General features: G+C 39.7%; 1 protein-coding gene across 2 annotated transcripts in view; it reads right to left on the reverse strand.

Annotated features, from left to right (window-relative positions):
• The window catches only part of LOC120521723 (NACHT, LRR and PYD domains-containing protein 3-like), a 106,011-nt gene that overhangs the window by 64,399 nt on the left and 18,007 nt on the right, over positions 1-23,605 (reverse strand). For both annotated transcript variants that reach the window (XM_039743127.1, XM_039743132.1), the window contains exons 2-4: positions 15,449-15,544; positions 13,536-13,769; positions 2,903-3,062 (exon numbers count right to left, since the gene is read on the reverse strand). In XM_039743127.1, coding sequence (XP_039599061.1) covers positions 2,903-3,062; positions 13,536-13,769; positions 15,449-15,544 — 490 coding nt within the window. The remainder of the gene's footprint in view (positions 1-2,902; positions 3,063-13,535; positions 13,770-15,448; positions 15,545-23,605) is intronic.

Here is a 23,605-nt window from a genome sequence, read left to right on the forward strand (position 1 = left end):
AAGAGGTACGACTATCTCATAGTGACTCTAAAGTTGATCTTATAATAGAAATCAAATGCCCAGAAATCTTCAGGCAGTCATGAATCATACCTAGCCAAGGAGATGGAGCTCATGATGTGAAAACTAAACCTGGATGGGCAGTTGGGTGGACCATACAAAGTGTTAGATGACCTCACTAAACAAAGTGGTAAGCGTCCCAAACATTCAATCAATCGTGTGTCAATAATAGAAATTGAAGATATGTTGCTGCAACAGTATAACACAGATTTCTCAGAGCGCAGCTGTGAAGAAAAAAGGAGGAGATGTCACAGGAGGACATCAAGTTCATGTGCATAGCCTCAGAATCTGTGAGACTGGTAGGTGGCTACTACTGTTTAAATTTGCCATTAAAGGATGAAACACTTACAATTCCAAACAATCGCTGTATTGCTGAACAGGGTGCTATTGGACTCAAGAGAAAACTGAGCAAAAACTCAGGTTTCCACAAAGACTATAAAACGTTCATGAGAGACATTATTGACAAGATTTATGCTGTCAAGGTACCCAAAGAAAGCCTGAATTGCAATGAAGGCAGAGTGTGGTACATCCCACATCACGGTGTGTGTCATCCAAAGGAAAATAAGATTTGAGTGGTCTTTGATTGCACTGCCACCTACTAGGGGACTTCACTTAATGAACAATTATTAAAAGGCTCTGAACTAATTAACACACTCATTGGCGTCCTTACAAGATTCAGAAAGGAGCCAGTGGCATTAATGGCAGACATTAAGTCAATGTTCTACCAAGTTAAAGTCCCAGATAAAGACACTAATCTTTTATGCTTTTTATGGTGGCCTGAAGGTAATCTAAGTAAAGACCCTGACGAATTCAAAATGACAGTACATCTTTTTGGTGCTACTTCTTCACCCAGTTGTGCTTCTTATGCAATGCCAGCTGAAACTAAATATCCTATAATTCTTCACACACATTCACATATTGCTTCTCTCATATTGCAGCATATTCATAAAAAAATCAGACATTGTGGGCACAACTATGTGCTCACAAAGCTATGCCAGAAATACTGGATACCTCAAGCAGACTCGACTATCAGAAAAATCATTTCAAAGTGCACAACATGCAGAATATACAATGCAAAATCAGATGAGTAAAAAATAGCAGACTTACCAGAAGATTGTCTAGTACCTGACCAACCACCGTTCACTAATGTTGGAGTTGATTAATTTGGTCTTTTTCAAGTCAAAAGAGGATGAAGTCTGGTCAAGTCTGGTACGGAGTAATCTTCACTTGTTTAACAAACAGAGCTGCCCACATAGAGATGGCACACAGCTTAGACTCTGATTGTTGTATCAATGCCATACGCTGATTCATGTGCAGAAGAGGACAAGTTAAAATCATGTGCCCATATAATGGAACAAACTTTATTGGAGCAGAAAGAGCTCTACGTGAAGCGATTAAAAATCTAGACCAAGAAAAAATCAGCAACGGTATCATGAAGAAAGAAATCAAATGGATTTTCAATCCACCATCAGCCTCTCATCAAGGTGGAGTGTGGGAGACAAATCAGAAGAATAAGAAAGATTCTAAACTCAACACTAAACCAGCAGACACTCGATGATGAAAGTCTACAAACAGTGATGTGTGAAGTTGACTCAATCATCAATAACAGACCTCTGACAAAGACATCAGACGACCCAAATGACTTGGAGGCTCTCACACCCAATCACTTGATGTTAATGAAGACACAACCTGACAAGCCTCCTGGACTCTTTTCTAAAAACGACCAACACACTCGAAGACGCTGTAAGTAACTTCAATACACAGCTGGTTTGTTTTGGAAAAGATGGACTAAGGAGCATTTACCAACACTTCAAGAACGTCAGAAATGGCTTACAGCAAGAAGAAACTTTGAACAGGGGAGGTTGTTTTAATTGTAGATGATGCTGCACCCCACAATTCCTGAGTAATTAAAGGAGCGACTCATCAAGACAATGGCAGATGGCAAAGGGGCAGTCAGAAGAGTTTGTGTGCAGCACACTGGACAGACCTGTGAATAAACTGGGCCTGCTGCAAGAAACTGCCAAAGTTTGAAATAAGAAATCCTTAAATGTTTGTTTGCAGTGTTCTTATTAGTGACTTGAAAACTGCGTTAGTTAATGTTAAAATAAAGTTAGTGGCTCTTATTAAGTAAAGTATAGTATAGTAATTATGTCAGCTCCTGCATAGCTAATTAGGGGTCAGAAATGTAAGAGCCAATCTTAGAAAGTGAATTCTTAAGTTAAATTCATATTAGTGTTTGTGTGATCTCTACAGAACATTAGCTTCTACATAGAATATGGTGTAGTCTTTCACGCCATGTAAGTTAATATGAGATTGAACTTTCTTGCTATATAAATAATAATGTGTGTTAATTGAGTCAGTGTGTGTTTGGAGTTTGTCTCATTGCTAGCATGGCCTGGTAGACTCATTTAGCAGTTTACAAGTGAGATAACTTCAAGAAACAAATAAGATATAGAAGCTTTAAACAGGACTTTTCTTAAACAAGATCTTTTCTTTTCTTTGCTGTATCAATTATTTCTCTATTTTTGTGTGAACTGTTTTACTTTGAATTTTTACTAAAGCTTTTAGAAATTAAGATATTTTGTCTGTGTAATCATTTCAGCGTGTCAAGCTATCGTTGAATCCAATGAAGCAAACTAAAGCTGCAGAACCAGAGTAATTCTGAATAAACGCAGCTACATAGTGTATAATAAAACAATCTCAATATTAAATTAAATGTCAAAGAGCAGGCCTTCTTCATGTATCTCACCACTCAATGTCCTCTTGTCTTCACTCTGGTCCTTTTAAAGAGGACAATAAGAGGACATTGAGTGGCATTTCACAACAACATGAACAGACGCTGTACCTGATGGAGTCGATGTCTTGATATCCCACTGGATGATCTTTTCCAAACTCTTTTTCAGACATGATAGCTCATTTCTCAGGTCCTCAGAAGAGAAATCAGCAGTGATAGTAAAGCTGAGCAAGCCTCCATCAGCAGGAAGGACACAGCGAGATGAGAAAGTCTGCATCAGGAAACAAGAGGGGATGAAATTTCAAAGAGGATCGAGAACAAAAATCATTTGTTAGAAGATCTTTAACACCATCCCAATGACTTCAAAATTTTTTATTCACCCTGTAAAGCCTACTTCACCCAAAACACGCATGAGGAAACTCCTATGTCCTTATCAGCGCAGCAACTGCCCACCGATAACCACCTTTGTTTTGAGTACGTCTGCACGAAGAAGGGGCCTGAGTTGCCATGAAAGCCTGCATATTATAATCTTTTTAGTTAGCCAATAAAAGATGTCATTTCATTTGACTTTTCACTACATCCATAATGGCCAACACGGTACAACATCCTCGTACTACACCTTTGTTTTGTAAATGTGTCAGTTAGCAGCGCTGAACCTCCATTGACCCATCCCTCGTTCAGACAGCCGTTTGTCCCTCCTGACACTTACACTCTCTGTGTAACACCACCAGCTCAAATTCTCTAACTTAAAGCACAAATCTGCTTTGAAAAATTATATGACAAAGAGTTGTAAGGAGATATGTTAGCAATGATATATCAGTATTTGAAATGCATACAGTTCATGTGTGTTCCATGCTACAATGATCTGTGTAAATGTACGACAAAACAAGAAATTTTACGTCTTGTAGACACAAAGCAAATGGATGTCTTTATTATATCAAATATAACTGCTTGAATGTGATTTTTTATTTATGATAATCACGCTTCTGTGAAGTCAACCATTAACACTAGAATTACCAGAGTCTACGAAAAAACTCTTAGATCTGGCCCAGCTTAAATCCGTTCGCATGTCTACGTCAGCGTCTTTTGTCCTGTAAATGTGCCGATAAAGACAAGCAGCAAGCAGCCTGCTATTCCATCCCCTCACCACCGCAGAATGTGCACAAAGATCTCCCAGCTCATGCATTGGCTTGATTGATTATCTGGGAGTGAAGTGCTGGAGTTTTACAGTAATAATAATAGATCATTATTTGGAAGACATGCATTTCATGTGTGTTCCATTTCTACAATAATCTGTGTAAACACATTGTTAAAACAGAAACATTTTTCATATTTTAGTAATAAATGACAAAATGTTGGCATAAACTATATAATGTGTGAAGCCTGAAGTCCAATGATCAAATAAACACTTTCACAAAAGGTTCAAGGACAATACAACAGCTTCTGTGGTGTAGCCGGTAAGATTTGCTGACTTGTAATCAAGAATCCCCGGTTCAATCCTGACTGCCTCTTATACAGGTGCTGGTCATAAAATTAGAATATCATGACAAAGTTGATTTATTTCAGTAATTCCATTCAAAAAGTGAAACTTGTATATTAAATTCATTCATTACACACAGACTGATGTATTTCAAATGTTTATTTCTTTTAATTTTGATGATTATAACTGACAACTAATGAAAGTCCCAAATTCAGTATCTCGGCAAATTAGGATATCAATTAAGACCAATGCAGAAAAAGGATTTTTAGAAATGTTGGCCAACTGAAATTTATGAACATGAAAAGTATGAGCATGTACAGCACTCAATATTTAGTTGGGGCTCCTTTGGCCTGGATAACTGCAGCAATGCCACGTGGCATGGAGTCGATCAGTCTGTGGCACTGCTCTGGTGTTATGAGAGCCCATGTTGCTCTGATAGTGGCCTTCAGCTCATCTGAATTGCATCTTCATCTTCACAATACCCAATAGAATTTCTATGGGGTTAAGGTCAGGTGAGTTTGCTGGCCAATCAAGAACAGGGATACCATGGTCCTTAAACCAGGTGCTGGTAGCTTTGGCACTGTGTGCCGGTGCAAGGTCCTGTTGGAAAATGAAATCTGCATCTCCATAAAGTTCGTCAGCAGCAGGAAGCATGAAGTGCTCTAAAACTTCCTGGTAGACGGGTGCATTGACCTGGGACCTCAGAAAACACAATGGACCAACACCAGCAGATGACATGGCACCCCAAACCATCAGTGACTGTGGAAACTTTACACAGGGCCTCATGCAACGTGGATTCTGTGCCTCTCCTCTCTTCCTCCAGACTCTGGGACCTTGATTTCCAAAGGAAATGCAAAATTTACTTTCATCAGAGAACATAACTTTGGACCACTCAGCAGCAGTCCAGTCCTTTTTGTCTTTAGCCCAGTCGAGACGCTTCTGACGCTGTCTCTTGTTCAAGAGTGGCTTGACACAAGGAATGCGACAGCTGAAACCCATGTCTTGCATACGTCTGTGTGTGGTGATTCTTGAAGCACTGACTCCAGCTGCAGTCCACTCTTTGTGAATCTCCCCCACAGTTTTGTTTCACAGTCCTCTCCAGGGTGCGGTTATCCCTATTGCTTATACACTTTTTTCTACCACATCTTGTCCTTCCATTCGCCTCTCTATTAATGTGCTTAGACACAGAGCTCTGTGAACAGCCAGCCTCTTTAGCAATGACCTTTTGTGTCTTGCCCTCCTTGTGCCAGCTGCCAATGGTCGTCTTTTGGACAACTGTCAAGTCAGCAGTCTTCCCCATGATTGTGTAGCCTACAGAACTCGACTGAAAGACCATTTAAAGGCTTTTGCAGGTGTTTTGAGTTAATTAGCTGATTAGAGTGTGGCACCAGGTGTCTTCAATATTGAACCTTTTCACAATATTCTAATTTTCCGAGATACTGAATTTGGGACTTTCATTAGTTGTCAGTTATAATCATCAAAATTAAAAGAAATAAACATTTGAAATACATCAGTCTGTGTGTATTGAATGAATCTAATATACAAGTTTCACTTTTTGAATGGAATTACTGAAATAAATCAACTTTGTCATGATATTCTAATTTTATGACCAGCACCTGTATTTACTGTTTTCAGTAGTGAGCTGCTCTTATTGTTAATATTATACAGTACACACATACACTTGGTTTGCGTCTGTAACAGCCCCTGTACATTTATAGGACTTGTAAAAGTTATCGTTATTTTTTTCACTTTTATTCTCTCAGTCACGATCACGATACATACTACCGACCTAGGGATCTGACGCTGTTAATTTTCATTTGAAACTGGGAGTAACTGTAGATGTGAGTGGTATTTTGAGGTAATGGAATTGGACATTCACTCAACTGGAGGGATGAAAGCTGACACACAAACACTGGCGAATCTGCCTTCTTCATATCTCACCATCACTTGAACTTTTTTTAGTCACTTTTATTGAGTGTTCCTGCTCCTGATCCTGAATTAGTATGCATCTTATGGTCTATGATGTTAAAAAAAAAACATAAAAACAGAGACATAGGTACCGTATATATGAATATTTGGAATTATTCATTTTATGACCTGTATAGTACATTTTGGAAAACATTGTGGCACAGATGCAACATTATTCATATTGTTCATATTCATTCACTTAACATGTTGCGCTTGTAATTGGTGACCGCGTGTTTGTTTTTTTTTTTTTCCAATCTTGCCAATCCCCACATGTTGCTGTTTCTTTTGTACTCCAGGACATGCAGATGAAAGAACAGTACAGAGAGGTCAATTCAGCGCTATATGGAATCATCAGAAGACATAAATCACTTGCAACGAGTGCAGAATGCAGCTGCTAGAATCCTAACTAGGAAAAGAAAATCCGAACACATTTCTCCAGTTTTGATGTCACTACACTTGTTGCCTGTGTCATTCAGGATTGACTTTAAAATACTGTTTATGGTTTATAAAGACTTAAATAATCTCGCCCCATCTTATATATCGGAATGTCTGACACGTTATATTCCAAATCGTAATCTCAGATCCTCAAATGAGTGTCTCCTTATAATTCCAAAAGCTAAACATAAAAGAAGTGGTGAGGCGGCCTTCTGCTGCTATGCACCTAAAATCTGGAATAGCCTGCCAATAGGAATTCGCCAGGCTGATACAGTAGAGCAGTTTAAAAAAACTGCTGAAAACACATTACTTTAACATGGCCTTCTCATAACTTCACTTTAACTTAATCCTGATACTCTGTATGTTCAATTCATAATAATAACTATTCACAGTGGCTCCAAAATCCATACTGACCCCAACTCTCTTCTGTTTCTTTTTCCGGTTTTCTTTGTGGTGGCGGCCTGTGCCACCACCACCTACTCAAAGCATCATGATGCACCAACATTGATGGACTGAAAGCCAGAAGTCTACGTGACCATCATCATCAGGTCCTTCCATGAAAACCCTAAATACAAAGAGGACTGTTTGACTTATGTTAGGTAGATTGCCCAGAGGGGACTGGGCGGTCTCTTGGTCTGGAACCCCTACAGATTTTATTTTTTTCTCCAGCTTTTGGAGTTTTTTTTTGTTTGTTCTGTCCACCCTGGCCATCGGACCTTACTTATTCTATGTTAATTAATGTTGACTTATGTTTATTTTTTATTGTGTCTTCTATTTTTCTATTCAATTTGTAAAGCACTTTGAGCTACATTTATTTGTATGAAAATGTGCTATATAAATAAATGTTGATTGATTGATTGATTGATCAGATTCAAATGTTAACAGTTCACACGCACGCAAGGACCGTCCTTCCTACATTTACGACATGTGTACCTGTTGCAATGCGCACACTACTGTCTGTGCTGTGGTTTCTATCACAAACCTGAAAGAAAGAGACAATATATGTGACATTTTGAAGAAATCATTTTATGACTTGAATAGTACCAATCAGAAAACATCATCGCACGAATGCAATATTATTTGAAAACGAACAGCGTCAGATTGGGTGTGAATTTATACTGTCGCTGTTAGTTAGAGTCAGATCAGGAGGTTAGAGCATGATCGTGATTGAGAGCTTGACCTGGCGGCGATCAATGCACATGTACTGTGCAAGGCATGCATGGGGTCCACTGAGAAAAGAAGAGTGTTCATGGTTCACCTTGCAGAGGAACTTCATTGTCACATCTTACTAGAAAAGGTGATGGAAAAAGAAAAGGAGGATGCAACATCGACAAGATTCTGTTCCAAGACAGCCACTTCCCCAGGAAAGTAAACTCAGCCAGTGTCTGGTGCTCTTTCAATGTACTAGAAACCAAAGCATAGAGAGAAGTGTGTACATTGCAACAGGTACACACGTCGTAAATGTAGAAAGGACGGTCCTTGCGTGTGTGTGAACTGTTAACATTTGAATTTGATGATTGCATACTGTATAGCGCTGAACTGACCACTCTGTACTATTCTAAAAAATCAAGTGACAGTGCGATACGAAGAAGGCAGATTCACCAGCGTTTGTGTGTTAGCTTTTATCCCTCCAGATCAGAGAATGTCCAGTTCCATTACCTCAAAACACCACTCACATCTACAGTTACTCCCAGTTTCAAATAAAAATTAACAGCATCAGATCCCTAGGTCGGTAGTATTTATCATGATCGTGACTGAGAGAATAAAAGTGAAAAAAATAACGGTAACTTTTACAAGTCCTATAAATGTACAGGGTCTGTTACGCAATTCAAATGTATGTGTGTACTGTATAATATTTACAATAAGAGCAGCTCACTACTGAAAATGGCAAATATAGGAGGCATTGGAGGTTGAACCGGGGAGTCTTGATTACAAGTCAGCAAATCTTACCGCTACGCCACGGAAGCTGTTGTCTTATCCTTCCACCTTTTGTGAAAGTGTTTACTTGATCTTTGGACTTCAGGCTTCACACATTATATAGTTTATGCCAAAATGTTGTAATTTTTTACTAAAATATGAGAAACATTTCTGTTTTAACGATGTGTTTACACAGATTATTGTAGAAACGGAACACACATGACATGCATGTATTGCAAATAACGATCTATTAAACTCCAGCACTTCACTCCCAGATAATCAATCAAGGCATGAGCTGGGAGAACTTTAAGCAGGTTCTGCGGCGGTGGGGGGATGGGATACAGGACAAAAGACGCTGATGGAGAGGTGTGAACGGATTTAAGGTGGGACGGATCTACAAGTTTTTTCATAGGCTCTGGTAATTCTAGTGTTAAACATTTTTTTTTATTGAGCTTACTTTTACAAGTACCATACATTTACACTGACTTTATTATATCAGATATGTCCGTTTGAAAATGAAACACATTATCACACATATGAATGTAAACATCTTATTTTGTACCGACTGATATTTGGAGTTCACAGTCTTTACACATTCACAGCGACATGTCATTTAAGTGATTTATTTTAATTTGTTTTCAATTTTTGATAAAAGCCAAATTGTTTTGTGACTGTGAAATCCAAATATTTTCATATTAAGATGTGGAATGTGAAGATACTCTCCAAAGTCCTAGCTAGAAGGATTGAGAAAGTGCTTCCTCCGGTAATATCACAAGACCAAACTGGATTTATTAAAGGCCGACAACTTCCAATCTTCGACGTCTATTAAATGTAATATATTCAACCTCAAAGTCAAACACCCCAGAGATATTATTATTGTTGGATGCAGAAAAAGCATTTGATATGATTGAATGGAACTACCGTTTCACCACATTGAAAAAAATTAGGTTTAGCCTGAACATTTGTACATGGATCAAACTACTGTATACCAGTCCAGAAGCTTCAGTTTGTATTAACAACATTAATTCAGACTACTTTAAAGTAGATCAGTGTACCAGACAAGGATGTCACCTTGTCACCACTGCTTTTAGCAAACACCATTGAGCCACTGGGCAGTTCACTGTCAAAATGCTTATTAGATAAAAGGGATTATCAGAGAAGGACTGGAACAGAGAATTTCTCTGCAGATGATATGTTACTGTATATATCAGACCCACAAAATACTGTGATTACAGTCTTAACAGCACTTACAGAATTTCAAAAGATCTCTTGTCTCAGAATTAATCTGAATAAAAGTGTGCTCTTTCTATTGGATTCTCAAGCACACAATATTAGATTGGACACATTCCCTTTTATCATGGCAGATCAGTTTAAAAACCCCGTGGTCAACATCACAAGTAAACATTAAGCTTTTTATCAATAGAATTTCAATGTCTCTACGGAAAAAATTAAGCAAGACTTGCATAGATGGTAAACCCTTCATTTCACTTTAGCTGGAAGAATTGACATTGTCAAGATGAATATCCTTCCTGAGTTTATTTTTCTATTTCAAAACATTCCAATATACATCAATAAATAGTTTTTTAAGCAGTTAGATTCAACCATAACCTCATTTATTTGGAATTCAAAACATCCACGTGTCCAAAGAGTGACCCTGCAAAGACCTAAGGCAGAAGGTGGCATGGCCCTACCTAACTTTCAGTTTTATTACTGGGCAGCAAACATACAAGCTATAAAAACCTGGACATGGACACAAATAGATGACCATACACAGGCCTGGTACGCAACAGAAATAAAATCTTGCAGTACTTCTTTATATTCCTTGCTTTGTACCCCATTAAATACAAGTTATCCCCAATTTACTAACAATCCAATTGTGCTTCACTCACTCAGAATATGGAACCAATGTAGGAAGTACTTCAAGATAGAGATGCTGTAATCTGTAGCACCTCTGCACTATAATCACCTTTTTCCACCTTCTCAAATGTATGCAGCATTTAATGTCTGGAAAACATCTCTCTCATTTAAGATTGTCCAAAATGTTTCCAGGCCAAAATCCAACCTGGGAATGTTGCAATCGAGCTCCAGCCTCACTAGGTCACATGTTTTGGGCCTGCATCATATTAACATCATTTTGGACTAAAATCTTTAAATACCTTTCAGACAGCCTTGGTGTCACAATCCATCCTAATCCACTAACAGCTGTGTTTGGTGGGCTCACAGAGGGGCTTAAAGTGGAGAAGGACAAATAAACTCTGATGGCTTTTACTTCACTATTGGCACGTAGACTTAACTTGCTCAACTGGAAGAATCCTCTCTTCAATTATAAGTCATTAGTTAACTGATGTTTTATATTATTTGAAATTGAAAAAAAATTAAATTCTCAAGTAGAGGGTCTGTATAAAACTTTTTCGAAACCTGGCAGAATCTAATCAATAACATTTTAGAATAAACATTTACATTAAGGAAGCGGATTCTCTCCCCTCTTATTTATTTATTTAATTTTACTATTATTAAAATTTTACTCTGTTGGCCTAGCTCTCTTTCTCATGGCTGGAAGTTGATTGGTTTCGAACTTCGTTTTGTGAAACTTGACTTGCTTGTATGGAATGCTACTGGATTTTAATAAAATCAATAAAATTAAAAAAAAGAAGACATGGAATATTAAAGAAACACTTTCACAAAAGGTATAATGAAACAGTTGTGCTTTTATTCAGGAATAAAACCTGTGACGGATGGCCAAGGCCCATGCCCGGCTGGGATGCCCCTGCTGCATATGTACCAGGGGAGCAAGCATGGGAAACACAACATATCCCCATGGACACTAGATGGCTGCCTCCCTGGGTTGCAGCGGTGCCTCGGACTCCCCCAGGGCTTCATGGGGTAGGAGTTTTGTGTAGCCCTGTTGGGTTCTGCAGGCGCAGCCAGGGGGTGCTGCAGAAGGAGCTGCTGGACCCTTCTGGGCACTAGTTTCGCCACACCTGGATGTGCATCCAAATGTCGGCAATCAGGCACCTGGAGCACTTCCGGGTGCCCAATAAAAGGAGCCAGCAGCCACTCAACCACTCAACGGCCAGAGTGGGGTGGAGGAGGACGAGGTTGCCTGGGGGGAATGGTGGTGTGAGGAGAAAGTGTGTGGTGTGTTGGTGCTTTCGGGACTGTGTTGTGACTAGGGGACATGGGGAAGATGTGCCCTTCAGCTGAAGAAAAAAAAAGTTTATTTATTTTATACGTGTGCCTCCGTGTCCAAACTGTGTTGGGTCGGGTGCATATATAGCGCCTTTTTACAAACTGAATAAAAAAATGATTCAAATGACATGTTGCTGAATGTGTACAGACTTGGAAGTCCAGTAGTGTTTCCATATCAAGGCGTTTTCATGCATGAGTGTGTGTTTGTGTGTGTTTCACATTTATTCAGTCATACCTGAAATAATAAATACATTTCTGTTGAATTACTGTCTGTGTAGGTTTCTTGGTTGCAAAAATTAATATGAAATGGCAATTTAGGTCTGCGTGTCAGTAGATGTCACAGAAGTGCGATTGGCGGTTATCAGCAGAAAATTTGTTAAGGTGGTAAGGCCATTCGAATTTCCTCACATGTGTTGGGAAAAATAAGGTGATCAAGGGAAACAAGTTTGGTGGGGATTCCTGTGTTAATAAATTGTTTCTTGCTGTACCACCTCAGCTCAGGAAAAGTTATTTTGGGAAATTCTTCAAGGTGGCCATTTCCAAAAAGAAAGAGGACTCGATACCCAAGTGAGACAATCTTCTCTCTGGTCTTAGATAGTCTGTGTTTGTTACGTTCACCGTAAACTTTGTGTTTTGTTTTGCTCTTTATTTCTTTCCTTTTCATGCTGCTTATTTAACTATTGGTTGGTATCTATCACCATGGCAATATCCCAGAAATTGTCACAATTGACTATACTGTACAAAGGTCTTCAATATTGCAGTATGCTTATGACGTCTGTTTTATTCTTTCCAGTTTCTTATACGTGCCCCAGATGGAGACAGGGTTCACATCAAGGATGACACAACAGAGAGACAGAAGACAAACCAGTAAACTACGTTATGTGTCAACACCACATGTGGGCAGTCAACTGGGATTGAAATGTGGAGATCACCTCTCATTCATTTATTGGTTATTAATGACAGAGTATTTCAGTGTAGAGAGACATAAGAGATCGACTTGACTTTCAATAAGCTGTTCATGCAGGACACCATAAGAGCAGAGTAATCAGACTGTAGATAAGGGGACTGAGGGACAGGCCAGGTGGGCAAAAGAACTGACTTGACAAAGAGAGCAAGACATTGGGCTTTTTAGAGTTCTGAGGTGAAATCAATTCAATTAAATATAAACAAATATACATGAAGTAAGAGAGCTCCTCAGTATAATTACACAATGGAAGGTCTGCACTAGAAGGTGTAACTTGTGATGAAGACTTGTGGCCCTTTGTGTACTCATCACCATCCTCAGCTAGTAGAGATTAGAGAAGGCTAGTGAGAAGCTGAGTTATATAGTGTCCATGATGTGTGAAGTATAAATCAAGAAGAGAATCTCCATCACATGAAGAACACACTTGTGAGTCCAGTTCAGGAATATTGTGTGCAGTGCTGGTCTCCATATTAGAGAAATGAACAAACAGCACAAAAGAAAGACGAGGGAAGAGAGACTGGACTGTGGGTTTGAAGGATTTGAATCTTATGAGTTTTAGAATAGAAATATTAGGAGGTGATATGACAGAGATGTTTAAAAAGCAGAGACTCAGAGACTTTTATACATTTTGACAATATTAGAGGAATATGAATAGACATTCTGTGTTGGTTTGAATGACCTATCCTTGTCATGTTGTAAAAACTCCTCAGATCTTTTGAATTTCTTTTTAAATGTTCTCAGGTCCCACACATCCCAATCTGACTAGGTTTCCTGTAAGGAGCTTCCCTCACCTGCATGAAGTGGACGTGATCCTTGTTGTCCAAAAGCTCCTTCAGCTCAGTGTCTCTCTTCTTCAGCTCCTCAATCTCCTTCTCTAGTTGTTCCATGACTCTTTCAGCCTTCTCTGTTTCTCTCTTCTCTTGTTCTCTCATCCTCTCAAACAAGTTCTTCTGAGCTTCTTCAATGCAGTGGATCAGATCAATGAAGCTTTTCTCATTTTCCTTTACTTCTCTTTCCACAGATATCTGATTGAATAAAGAAAGACATTGAATTGAGTCACATAATAAGAATTACCAGTCATGAAACACTTTGTGGGCATTTTAATGTTGTAAAGGATAGTTTGGATTGGCTGGCATCCTGGTCAAGATGTTTGGTGGTACCTCACTGAAACAACAGACTAGAATAATGGGAGGGCAGTCAGAGAATTATTAGCCAGGACAACATGTTCATCTAGTATTCTGGGTGGCAAGGTGTCTGCAAGGGTGAATGGGATATGACATCTGAACAGTCAGCCCTTTAGAGGTCCTTTAGAGATATTAGAAGGACCTACTGAGGGGACAGTTCAATTATCCTATGAGGACTATAACACAGAAGGGATTCTGGTGTGTTTCTCTTATGTACTGGAAGTACCACATGGTCTCCTAGTAAAAATTGTCTCTCCAGCCCAGCCAGGTGAAATGGACATGGAATTAGAGAAGAAGAAGAAGATGATGATGAAGATGATGATGATTTTGGGTATTGTAAACAAATGCCTGTGTGATGGAAGGTAATTGTGTGAAAATTAGAGTCTTTAGCACCAGAGACGTGTGTGGGGTAGTTTTGTGCTGGTTTGGTTTGGTTCTGGTTTGATGCTCCCTGTTGATGACAATATCAAACATAAATGGAGATATTACACACAAGTGTGTTGTGGTTGGTAAGGAATTCTGATTTAATTTCACTTCATGAACTCTTGGCTTATTTATTGTCCCTCTTATTTCCAATGTCAAACTCAGGGCTGAGTCTTCATTTCTAGTTCACTTATTAACTTTTTTATTATTACTGATAGCCTTTGCTACTATGGCTTATATTTGAATGGCTCACCCAGGTGTTGTAGGGGGTGTTAGTGTGCACTCCAAAGTGGCATAGGACACAACACTGGCTAGAGCAGTGACAGGTAGGTCACAGTCTGATGTAAGTGTAAGGTAAGCAGTACACACTGTCTAAGCTCATTAACCACAAAGCTGGAGATGTCCACCTGTTTTCAAGACCTTGTATTGCTAGGAGTTGACTCAGGTAATCCTGAGATACCAGGCAGGAATGAAAAACCCTAAAGGTTGACCTCCACACTAGTCTGCTGAAAGAGGGAAGTAGTGATAGTTGGGGATTCAAATATTAGGGGAGATGAGATGAAGGTTTGTTCCAGAGACTCATGTAGTGTGTTACCTTCCTGGCTGACAGCTGTCATTGTCATTGTTATCTACAGAGTGCCAGATCAGCCGGACAAACTTAAAAAATAAAGCTGAGGAGCAGAACTGACAAAGTGATCATCTCAAAAAGTCTATTTGTGCCTTGTGGCAGTCCAGGAAGACTGAGGGGATAAGAAGGTGCAACACATACCTGTAAGATTAACATGTATCTATTTTTTACTATCATTAATAAATAAAATACTAAGCAACACATGTTAAGAAAAGGAGTGTTAGTGAGCGGTCAGCATGGGTTTAGACGGGTGAGTTCAGGTTTCACTAATTTAGGGTCCTACTGTCTGAATCTGCAATGAAATAACAAGAAGCACTTTGACAGTGAAATACCATGGAGGATAAAATAAAATGTCTTCTGTCCTTCTGTCTGCCCCTACACGTCATCACCAGTGAAGCTTTGCTGGCTTTTCAAGTTTTCATTTATTTCTCATGTCCATAATTTGAAGGGTCGTCTTAATTCAACTCACTTTTATCTGCTCCACCACATTTCTCATCTCCTTCATTTTCTTCTCTCTCTCCTCAAGTCTCCTCCTGATTTCACTCCGTGTTGCCCCCAACTGTTCCTGTTTGGACACACAAGAGGACACACATGGTCTTATCAACATTTACTTTCACATTTTGAGTTCTTGTTCTCTTTGTGCAACCTGAAATTTTTACAACACATTTGTTTTGCATTTTGTGGCACAACTAACTTTTTTTGTCACACTTGCCTTCATATTGACACTCGAGGTGATCCACAGATTTGACTCAATAAATATGAATAGCAACACAAGATTAAAAGAAAAGTTTAACTTACCAGTAAGAGTGAAGATGGAGTTTGAGCTTGAAGAGAGTGACAAATGAATACAAGAGTTTGAAGGCACACTGTAGATGTAGAAGATATGGGATTTCAGAACCCAGGAGGACATGGACACGGAGTGGCAGCAATGGTAGGACCTACAACATCATCTGATAACCAAAGTTAGACTTGTGAGAACATTGTGATGTGTTTGTCATTTTTCTGAGTCAGTTGAGATAAGTGAAGCCACTAAGACGTGTTTGTGATCAGTTCAGTAAGAAGGTAAATTTAATGGTCCACTCTGCACTATAAATTATATTTTTGTATTTTATGTTGTTTATCCCATGTGTTGTGTAGTGATGACTGATCTCAGGTTTTCATGGAGAACAAAATCTTCAGAGACAATCACACAAAAGCGATCAGGTTTGGTTTGGCATGTGAGAGAATTCACAGAGTGGAGATCACTCTTATTCAATAGACTGTCATGATATTCACTCAATAGATTTAATACACGTGACTGTGATCTGAGATACCGAGCACCATATCAATAACAGAAAGAAACAACATTTTCTAGTATTGACAGCTTCCAAAGGCGGATAGGCAGGAATTCAAATACAATCATAACAACATTGGTGTCATTTCTGCCCCCCACCCTGTCTGTTTCCACATTGTAAACTGAAATAGTGAAAATGAATTTTATTAACACAAAGACTTCTCAACTACAGTATAGTAGCTGAATCCACATGTAGACATGGAGACCAAACCTAAATTTACACAATAAGGTCCACAAATATCCTCATCTAACTCTGTCAAGATCTTACTTTACATCAAAAAATACCAAAACATCTGGAAACTCAGATACAGTAGATTAAAATGAATTAAATTATGAAACTACCAAAAAGTAAATCCAGGTCTCTGTACCACTTTCCAGCCAGGACACCATAATTATGAAGAGCTCATAAAATGGTCCACACAAATCACTTTTCACTTTCTATGTCTGTGGTTCAGACCTGCTGTTAGAATATTTATCATCAAATAACCCAAACACGCGTGCTGCACTAAATGATCCAAACATCCATTTTTAACCTGCTTATCCAATGTAAGGTGGTGGGGAAGCTGGAGTCTATCCCAGTAATAATCAGGCACAACACAGGGACACACACACACACACACACACACACACTGAAAGGCTAATTTAGCAACCCCAACCCACCTGACATGCATGTCTTTGGATTATGGGAGGAATCTGGCGCACTGAAAGAATATCCATATGTATACAAGAAGAACATACAAACGTCATACATGGAGCACCTCGGAAATGAATCCCAATGAAAAAATGTAACATGATAATAACATAAGGATAACAGAAGAAGAACTGCAGGTCTAACAGTATATACAGACAAAGGACAACAATGAAAACGCATAAATCTGTGTTACTTTACTTTGATCTTTTTCCTCTTTCCCATAGAGAAAGGCACATAGATTGTGATTTTTATTTCTCTATTTTTTCTCAAAATAATTTCCCAAGAAACATTATTCATTCAGAATGGATCAATTCCTAGTTACTTATCAAGTTTCTAGAACCTGAATTGTCATGGTGATTCTAGCATGTCATTTAAAGCACATATTACAAAGTTGTCCAAATCATGTTTCTTCCATCTTAAAAATGTTGGGAAATTAAGGCGCTTTCTAAATAAACAGGATTCTGAGAAATTAATTCCTACATTTATCTCTAGTAGGATTGACTACTGCAATGCGGTGTTCACTGGCTGTTCAAACTTTATACAGCCTCCAGTTAATCCAAAATGCGGCTGCAAGAATTATCACAAAAACAAGAAAATATGAACACATAACTCCAGTTCTTAAATCCTTACACTGCCTCCTGGTTAAGTTTAGGGCAGATTTCAAAATATTCCTTTTAACATATAAAGCATTAAATGGGAAGGTCCAGCTTACTTGTCTGAACTTATCATGACTTACAAACCTGAGCGCACATTAAGATCTCAAGATGTACCCAGTCACAGTCAGTAGTTCTCAGAATTAAAGTGTGTGTACTTCTGATTTGGTTCCTGTTGACTCCACGTCGAGGTGATGTTTTGTTCTGATTGCTTCTCTTGCACGCATAGAATGATGTTCAGTGCTCTTTATGTTTCTTTGTCAAGATAATTTTCCCACTCTGGCTCCTTGCCCCTTGTGACTGTTGGCCATAGCGTAGTTTACAGTAATTGAGCTTTCACACATACTGGTCTTCGTTTGCTACCATAAAAATGATGTTTGCTTGGTAATCTTTGATCTCTTCACTCCATTCTTCATCAAGATTACAAGGATGCTCTACCTGTGGTCTTTCGTGTTTGTTCACCTTCCTTACTTTCCTTGACTGGACTGAATGTGGCCCCCATGTCCAACCCCATTACAGATGCTCTTCATCTCATCTTGTCTGGCACTGCATTACCCTTTGGAGTTAAAGGGATCAATCCTGCCTTTGATATGGCCACACCTGAAGCAATACGGGTCCTGCTCTGCGCGAGAAGGTAATCAGAGTTCTGTTACCTGCAAAGAGTTATAAAGGAAGTAGTGGACATTTTCCTTCTGTAGGTTTCTCGGGTGCACATACGTTCAACCTTTTTCCTGCTAATTGGTTCTGTCTATCGAGGCTGGTAGGGTTGAGTCACTCAACAAGTGATAAGCAGTGCCACACTGAGACACCGCTGGGGGTATTTGCCTGTGGTTGATCATTCTGGTCATATGAGACTAAAACCTGAATGTCAAGGAAAGGCCTGGTGGGGTCAGCTGACACTAAACTGAGGTTAAGAGTCAGCGAAAGAATGATTGGCACCCATAGCTTAAACAAAAGACAGTCTCTCCTACAGCTGGATGTCTGCCTTCAGGCTATCACAGCAATTGATTTTTGTCCAAGAATCCAGATCAAATGACAGCCAAACACTAAACGACATAAACAGACAAAGAATTAGAATGGGGTCCTCCATCAGCGGCCCTGGATTAGTGACGTGATTCTTAAAAATAAAAGGCCAGTCCAGACACTTCATTGCTGTTTCAGGTGTTCTTTGCTAAATGGTTGCTCATCTTTAAGTAAAGTTGTTTTAATTATCGACATTCTACTGAGGACACAGCCACCTTCATGTCTGCTTACTGACAATGGCTTAGCCAATCTGACAGAATTTCTTTATTTGAAGCAGCACCAAAAGAGTTTGTGTCCCTTCAAAAATCAGAAAATGCAGAAAAGAAAAAGGTGTTGAGCAGTTTTATATGTTGAGCTGAATCTGACTTCTCAAAATGGAGGTGAATTCAATGAATTTGAGGTATGAAAATATTAAACAGAATCAGTTACATCTGAAGCAGTAATTTACAGGCCTCCTGAGCCGAGGTCGATACGCATGACTGGTACTGATGGGTGTTTTTAATGTTGGCACAGATCACGGGGGTACAACTTCGATCCTGGAGAGCTGCACTGGCAGTTTTCCTTGCTGCCACTTTCTTACCCAGTCACCAATTTCTGCTGTTATTTGACTTCTTTTCCACTGTTTTTCATTGCTATGTTTTTTAAGACTCGTTCCTCTGAATTGTTAAATGGCATCCAAACACAAACGAGATATGAAGTGAGGAGCCAACAGCAAACTCAGAGCCGCAAACTCCAGCCAGTTTCTTAATTTGATGTCAATTCTTGTCGTTAATTAAACCTGTGATTTAATCCCATGGCTTGTCACCTCTCTTCTCCAAAGGCAGACATTTCCTAAACTGTTGGTTTTCTTTGTTCTTAAAGCCCAAATGTTTTGTGGACCTGAGCAGATCAACATGATGGAGACCTTCAGCTTTCTTTATGTTCAGATATTATATGACGGACACAGGGAGCTGGTTATGTGTTGGCCCATTTTGTATCCCATTATGTTTAGCTTCTAATTGAGGGGTCTGAGTCTTAAATAACAAGTCATTTAAAATGAAGGTGAAAGAAGTTAATTAGCAGCACAAACTGGTAACTGATTTAGAAAAGAGTGAGAATGAAACCCTGCAGCCACCGTAGTGCTCATGGACTGGAGCTGGACACCCCTGGCATTGATGGTCAAACGGGCATCTTCACATGTTATTTACACACCTGCCGGGCTTGATGGGCTTTTATCAGACTGGTGAAGGTCAAAGTTTATCTGACAATCAGACATTAGCTGGTATAACCAGGGGGTTAACATTCAAAATATCTTTTCTACTGCACTTAATGATCACAAATAATCACTAATTAAGTGCACGATTACTTATTTTGAATTACAATGAGAATATCTACAGCAATGCTACATTGAAATATTTGGGCTGAATTCATTGTAAGAATCTTAAACCTGGTTCTGTAGTGCAGTATTGTTTGGTTGACATGTCACTATGACATGTCTCTTTAACACTAGAATTACCAGAGCCTATGAAAAAACTCGTAGATCCATCCCACCTTAAATCCCTTCGCACATCTCTGTCACCATCTTTTGTCCTTTAAATGTGTTGATAAGCAGCAAGCAGTAAGCAGCCTGCTATCACATCCCCCCACCCCGCACAGTTTTCTCAGCTCAAGTCAGTTTACCTGCGTGTCAGTTGCTTAGAGTGTATAGAGTGAGAAGTCAAGCAAAATGACACCTTTAATAAATACTATATCGTTATTTGTAACACATGCATTTCATGTGTGTTCCTTGTCTACAACAATCTATTTCAGGGGTGCCCAAACTTTTTCGGCTTGCAAGCTACTTTTAAAATGACCAGGTCAAAATGATCTACCTACATTAAAAATTATATATATATATTGTCACACACGTGCGAGTTGGAGGCAGTCAAAGAGCCTAAAGGTGAGTGAAATCTCGTGAGACAAGGGTTTATCACGTGGTACTTACCTAAATCTCTTTCTATCTACAGAAAACCGGTCGACAAATAAAACATTTCCAAACTCACAAATCCAAAATGGCCGCAATGACGTCACTTCCGGTTTCCATCTGATGACGTCACTTCCGGTTCCCACTCGATTACTCCAGTCTACTCCTGGTGACGTTGGTTCCGTGGTCCCGCCTCCAATTGTCACTTCCTGCCAACCACTTCCTCCCATCATCCCATCTGCTATATAAATGCCATTTTGTAACAGTATATCATTCATTGTGTACTGAAAAGTAATTTTTGAATCATTCTTTTCATTGCTGTCTGGACGACAATATACGGGGATAAAACCCCAAATCTTTTTCTATTTTGAAAGGACTCTTAATTTTATTACAATATATATATATATATATATATATATATATACTGTATATATATATATATATACTGTATATATATATATATATATATATATATATATTGTGGACTATGCCCGGCTGTTTAGTCGGCGGGATCCATTGTTCATCATGAGCGAAGAACAAGACCTAAATACAGTGCTTAATACGATCATGGGAGATCTCCAAACCCTGAAGATCAAGATGGGGGAGACCAGGACCCAGTTAGCAGAAGCCAAGGCTCGTTCTCGTGCTGGTGCATGGACGGAAGTGGCTCGGTCACAGCCAATTCAATTAACCCCTTTAACTGAAGAAGATGACGTCGAGTCCTATTCTTTGATTTTTGAACGGACGCAAGCGAACGCTTGGCCGAGGTCGGAGTGGGCGTACCTACTGGCTCCCTATTTGAAGGGAACGGCGCAGAGGGCCTATTACGACTTAACCGAGGAACAGGCAGCCAATTATGATGCTCTGAAGACTGAGGTGTTCAAGCGCTACGGCGTTTCACCAGAACAACAGGCGAGAGAGTGGAGGGAGTGGCAATTTGATCCTGAAAGGCCGCTAAGAACGCAGGGCTTTGAAGCTTGGGGAAAGGTGTGTCACTGGCTACAGCCCGACATTAACTCCTCCCATAAAATAGCTGAGCTTCTGCGTGCATGTAAACCTTCGTACATGCCCTCCCTGACCACATCGCCCAACAAATAAGAAAGCATACTTCGAGGATATGGACACCCTGATTCAAATAGCAGAGCGTCATTGGGCAGCCTATAAATCGGGCGGTCGGAACGGACTTCTCCGAACCCAACAGATACGTGGGCAGTCCTGAGCCCCCGACAAACTCCCGAACCTGCCGTCGTAGAAGGGACAGACAGCCGCCCCTCGCTGTTTCAAGTGCGGGAGATCGGACATCTGTCCCCGAGCTGTGCCTACGAGCCTATGGATTGCTCGATAGTAAGGGGAGAAAGGTACTGTGCCACAGTGAATAACCCTCTGTCTCTTCCATATACAGGTGCAGTTATTATATAAATGGCAGAAAGGTAAGGGCAATGTTTGATTCGGGAGTAACATTTCCATTGTTGCTACCGTTACGTATTACGCAACAGTGGACTAAGGGAAAACTAGTCTAAAATGTATACATGGGGATATTAAATATTACAAAACAGCCAGGTGTGTAATATCAGTAGAATATAAAATAACCAGTATGGCTATGGCAGTGTTACCCGATCCCCCTTTTCCAGTCATATTAGGAAGAGATTGGAATAAAATTAACAGCGGTAAGAACGTAACTGCATCTAATAAGAATTTGGGCTTAGTAATGGAGAATAATGCTCGACTGCCTCCACGCTGTCCCTCAGTAGCACGGATCCATACGGGTACCCAGTGCGAAAGTTTTGATGTCCCATCGTCCTCTGCGGAGCTGATACAGTCGACGAGAAGACGTAGAGACAATAGCCCCTCCCATTGAACTCGAAAGAGATCCTATTCAAAACTTAACGCACAATTTAGATTAACCCCATCATCATTCAAAAGAGAACAATGGAATGATGATTCATTAAAAAATGCTAGAAATGCAGTAGTATCTACTGACGGTTATACAAACCTAGATCCCATGCCACCGATGCCGTTCTTTGTAATTAAAAATGAATTATTATATAGAGTGGCAGAACACGAGGGTGAAGTGCGGGCTTTGTTGTTAATTCCACGTACGTTTCGGCGAAACGTATGTGAATTAGCACATGCCCACCTTCTAGGAGCCCATCTAGGCTCCGAAAAAACTTTGGAGAGAATAAAACTCAGATTTTTTTGGCCGGGAATTAATGAGGAGGTCAGGCGATTTTGCGCTTCATGTCCGAGTGTCAACTTCGCCAGATACCCAGAAGGTCTAAAGCTCCTCTTATTCCCCTTCCCCTTATTGACATCCCGTTTGAACGAGTAGGTATAGATCTCGTTGGTCCATTAAAACCCTCGTTAAAAAGCTTTAAATATATTTTGGTTCTAGTAGATTATGCCACTCGCTTTCCAGAGGCTGTTCCGTTGCGCTCAGCTAATTCAAAAAATATCGCACGGGAATTAGTAGGGATATTCGCGTGTTGGGATCCCCAAAGAGGTCTTAACAGATCAAGGGACTCCTTTCACTTCAGAAACGTTCAGGAAGTGGCCAAATTACTCAGGATAAAACATCTAAAACATCGGTTTATCATCCTCAAACTGATGGATTGGTTGAACGTTTTAATCAGACGTTAAAACAGATGTTACGCAAGGTAGTTAACGAGGACGGAAGAAACTGGGATCAGTTGCTTCCTCTCGTTTTGTTTGCCTACGGGAAGTCTCAAACCTCAACAGGGTTTTCTCCTTTTGAATTATTATATGGAAGACAACCCAGGGGGATTTTGGACATGTTAAAAGAAGGTTGGGAGGAGGAGGTACTCCCTACCTCAAATATTCTTGAATATATCGCAATTACGCATAGACTAGAGAAAATCAGACCTATCCTAAAAGAGAATTTAGAAAAGCGCAAGCAGCAGTCACGTTATTATAATAGAAACACCACCATTCGGAATTTGTCCCGGGTGATCGTGTTATGGTATTAG

This window comes from Polypterus senegalus, chromosome 2 (genome assembly GCF_016835505.1).
Source record: "Polypterus senegalus isolate Bchr_013 chromosome 2, ASM1683550v1, whole genome shotgun sequence".
In the NCBI taxonomy this organism is placed as follows: Eukaryota; Metazoa; Chordata; class Cladistia; order Polypteriformes; family Polypteridae; genus Polypterus; species Polypterus senegalus.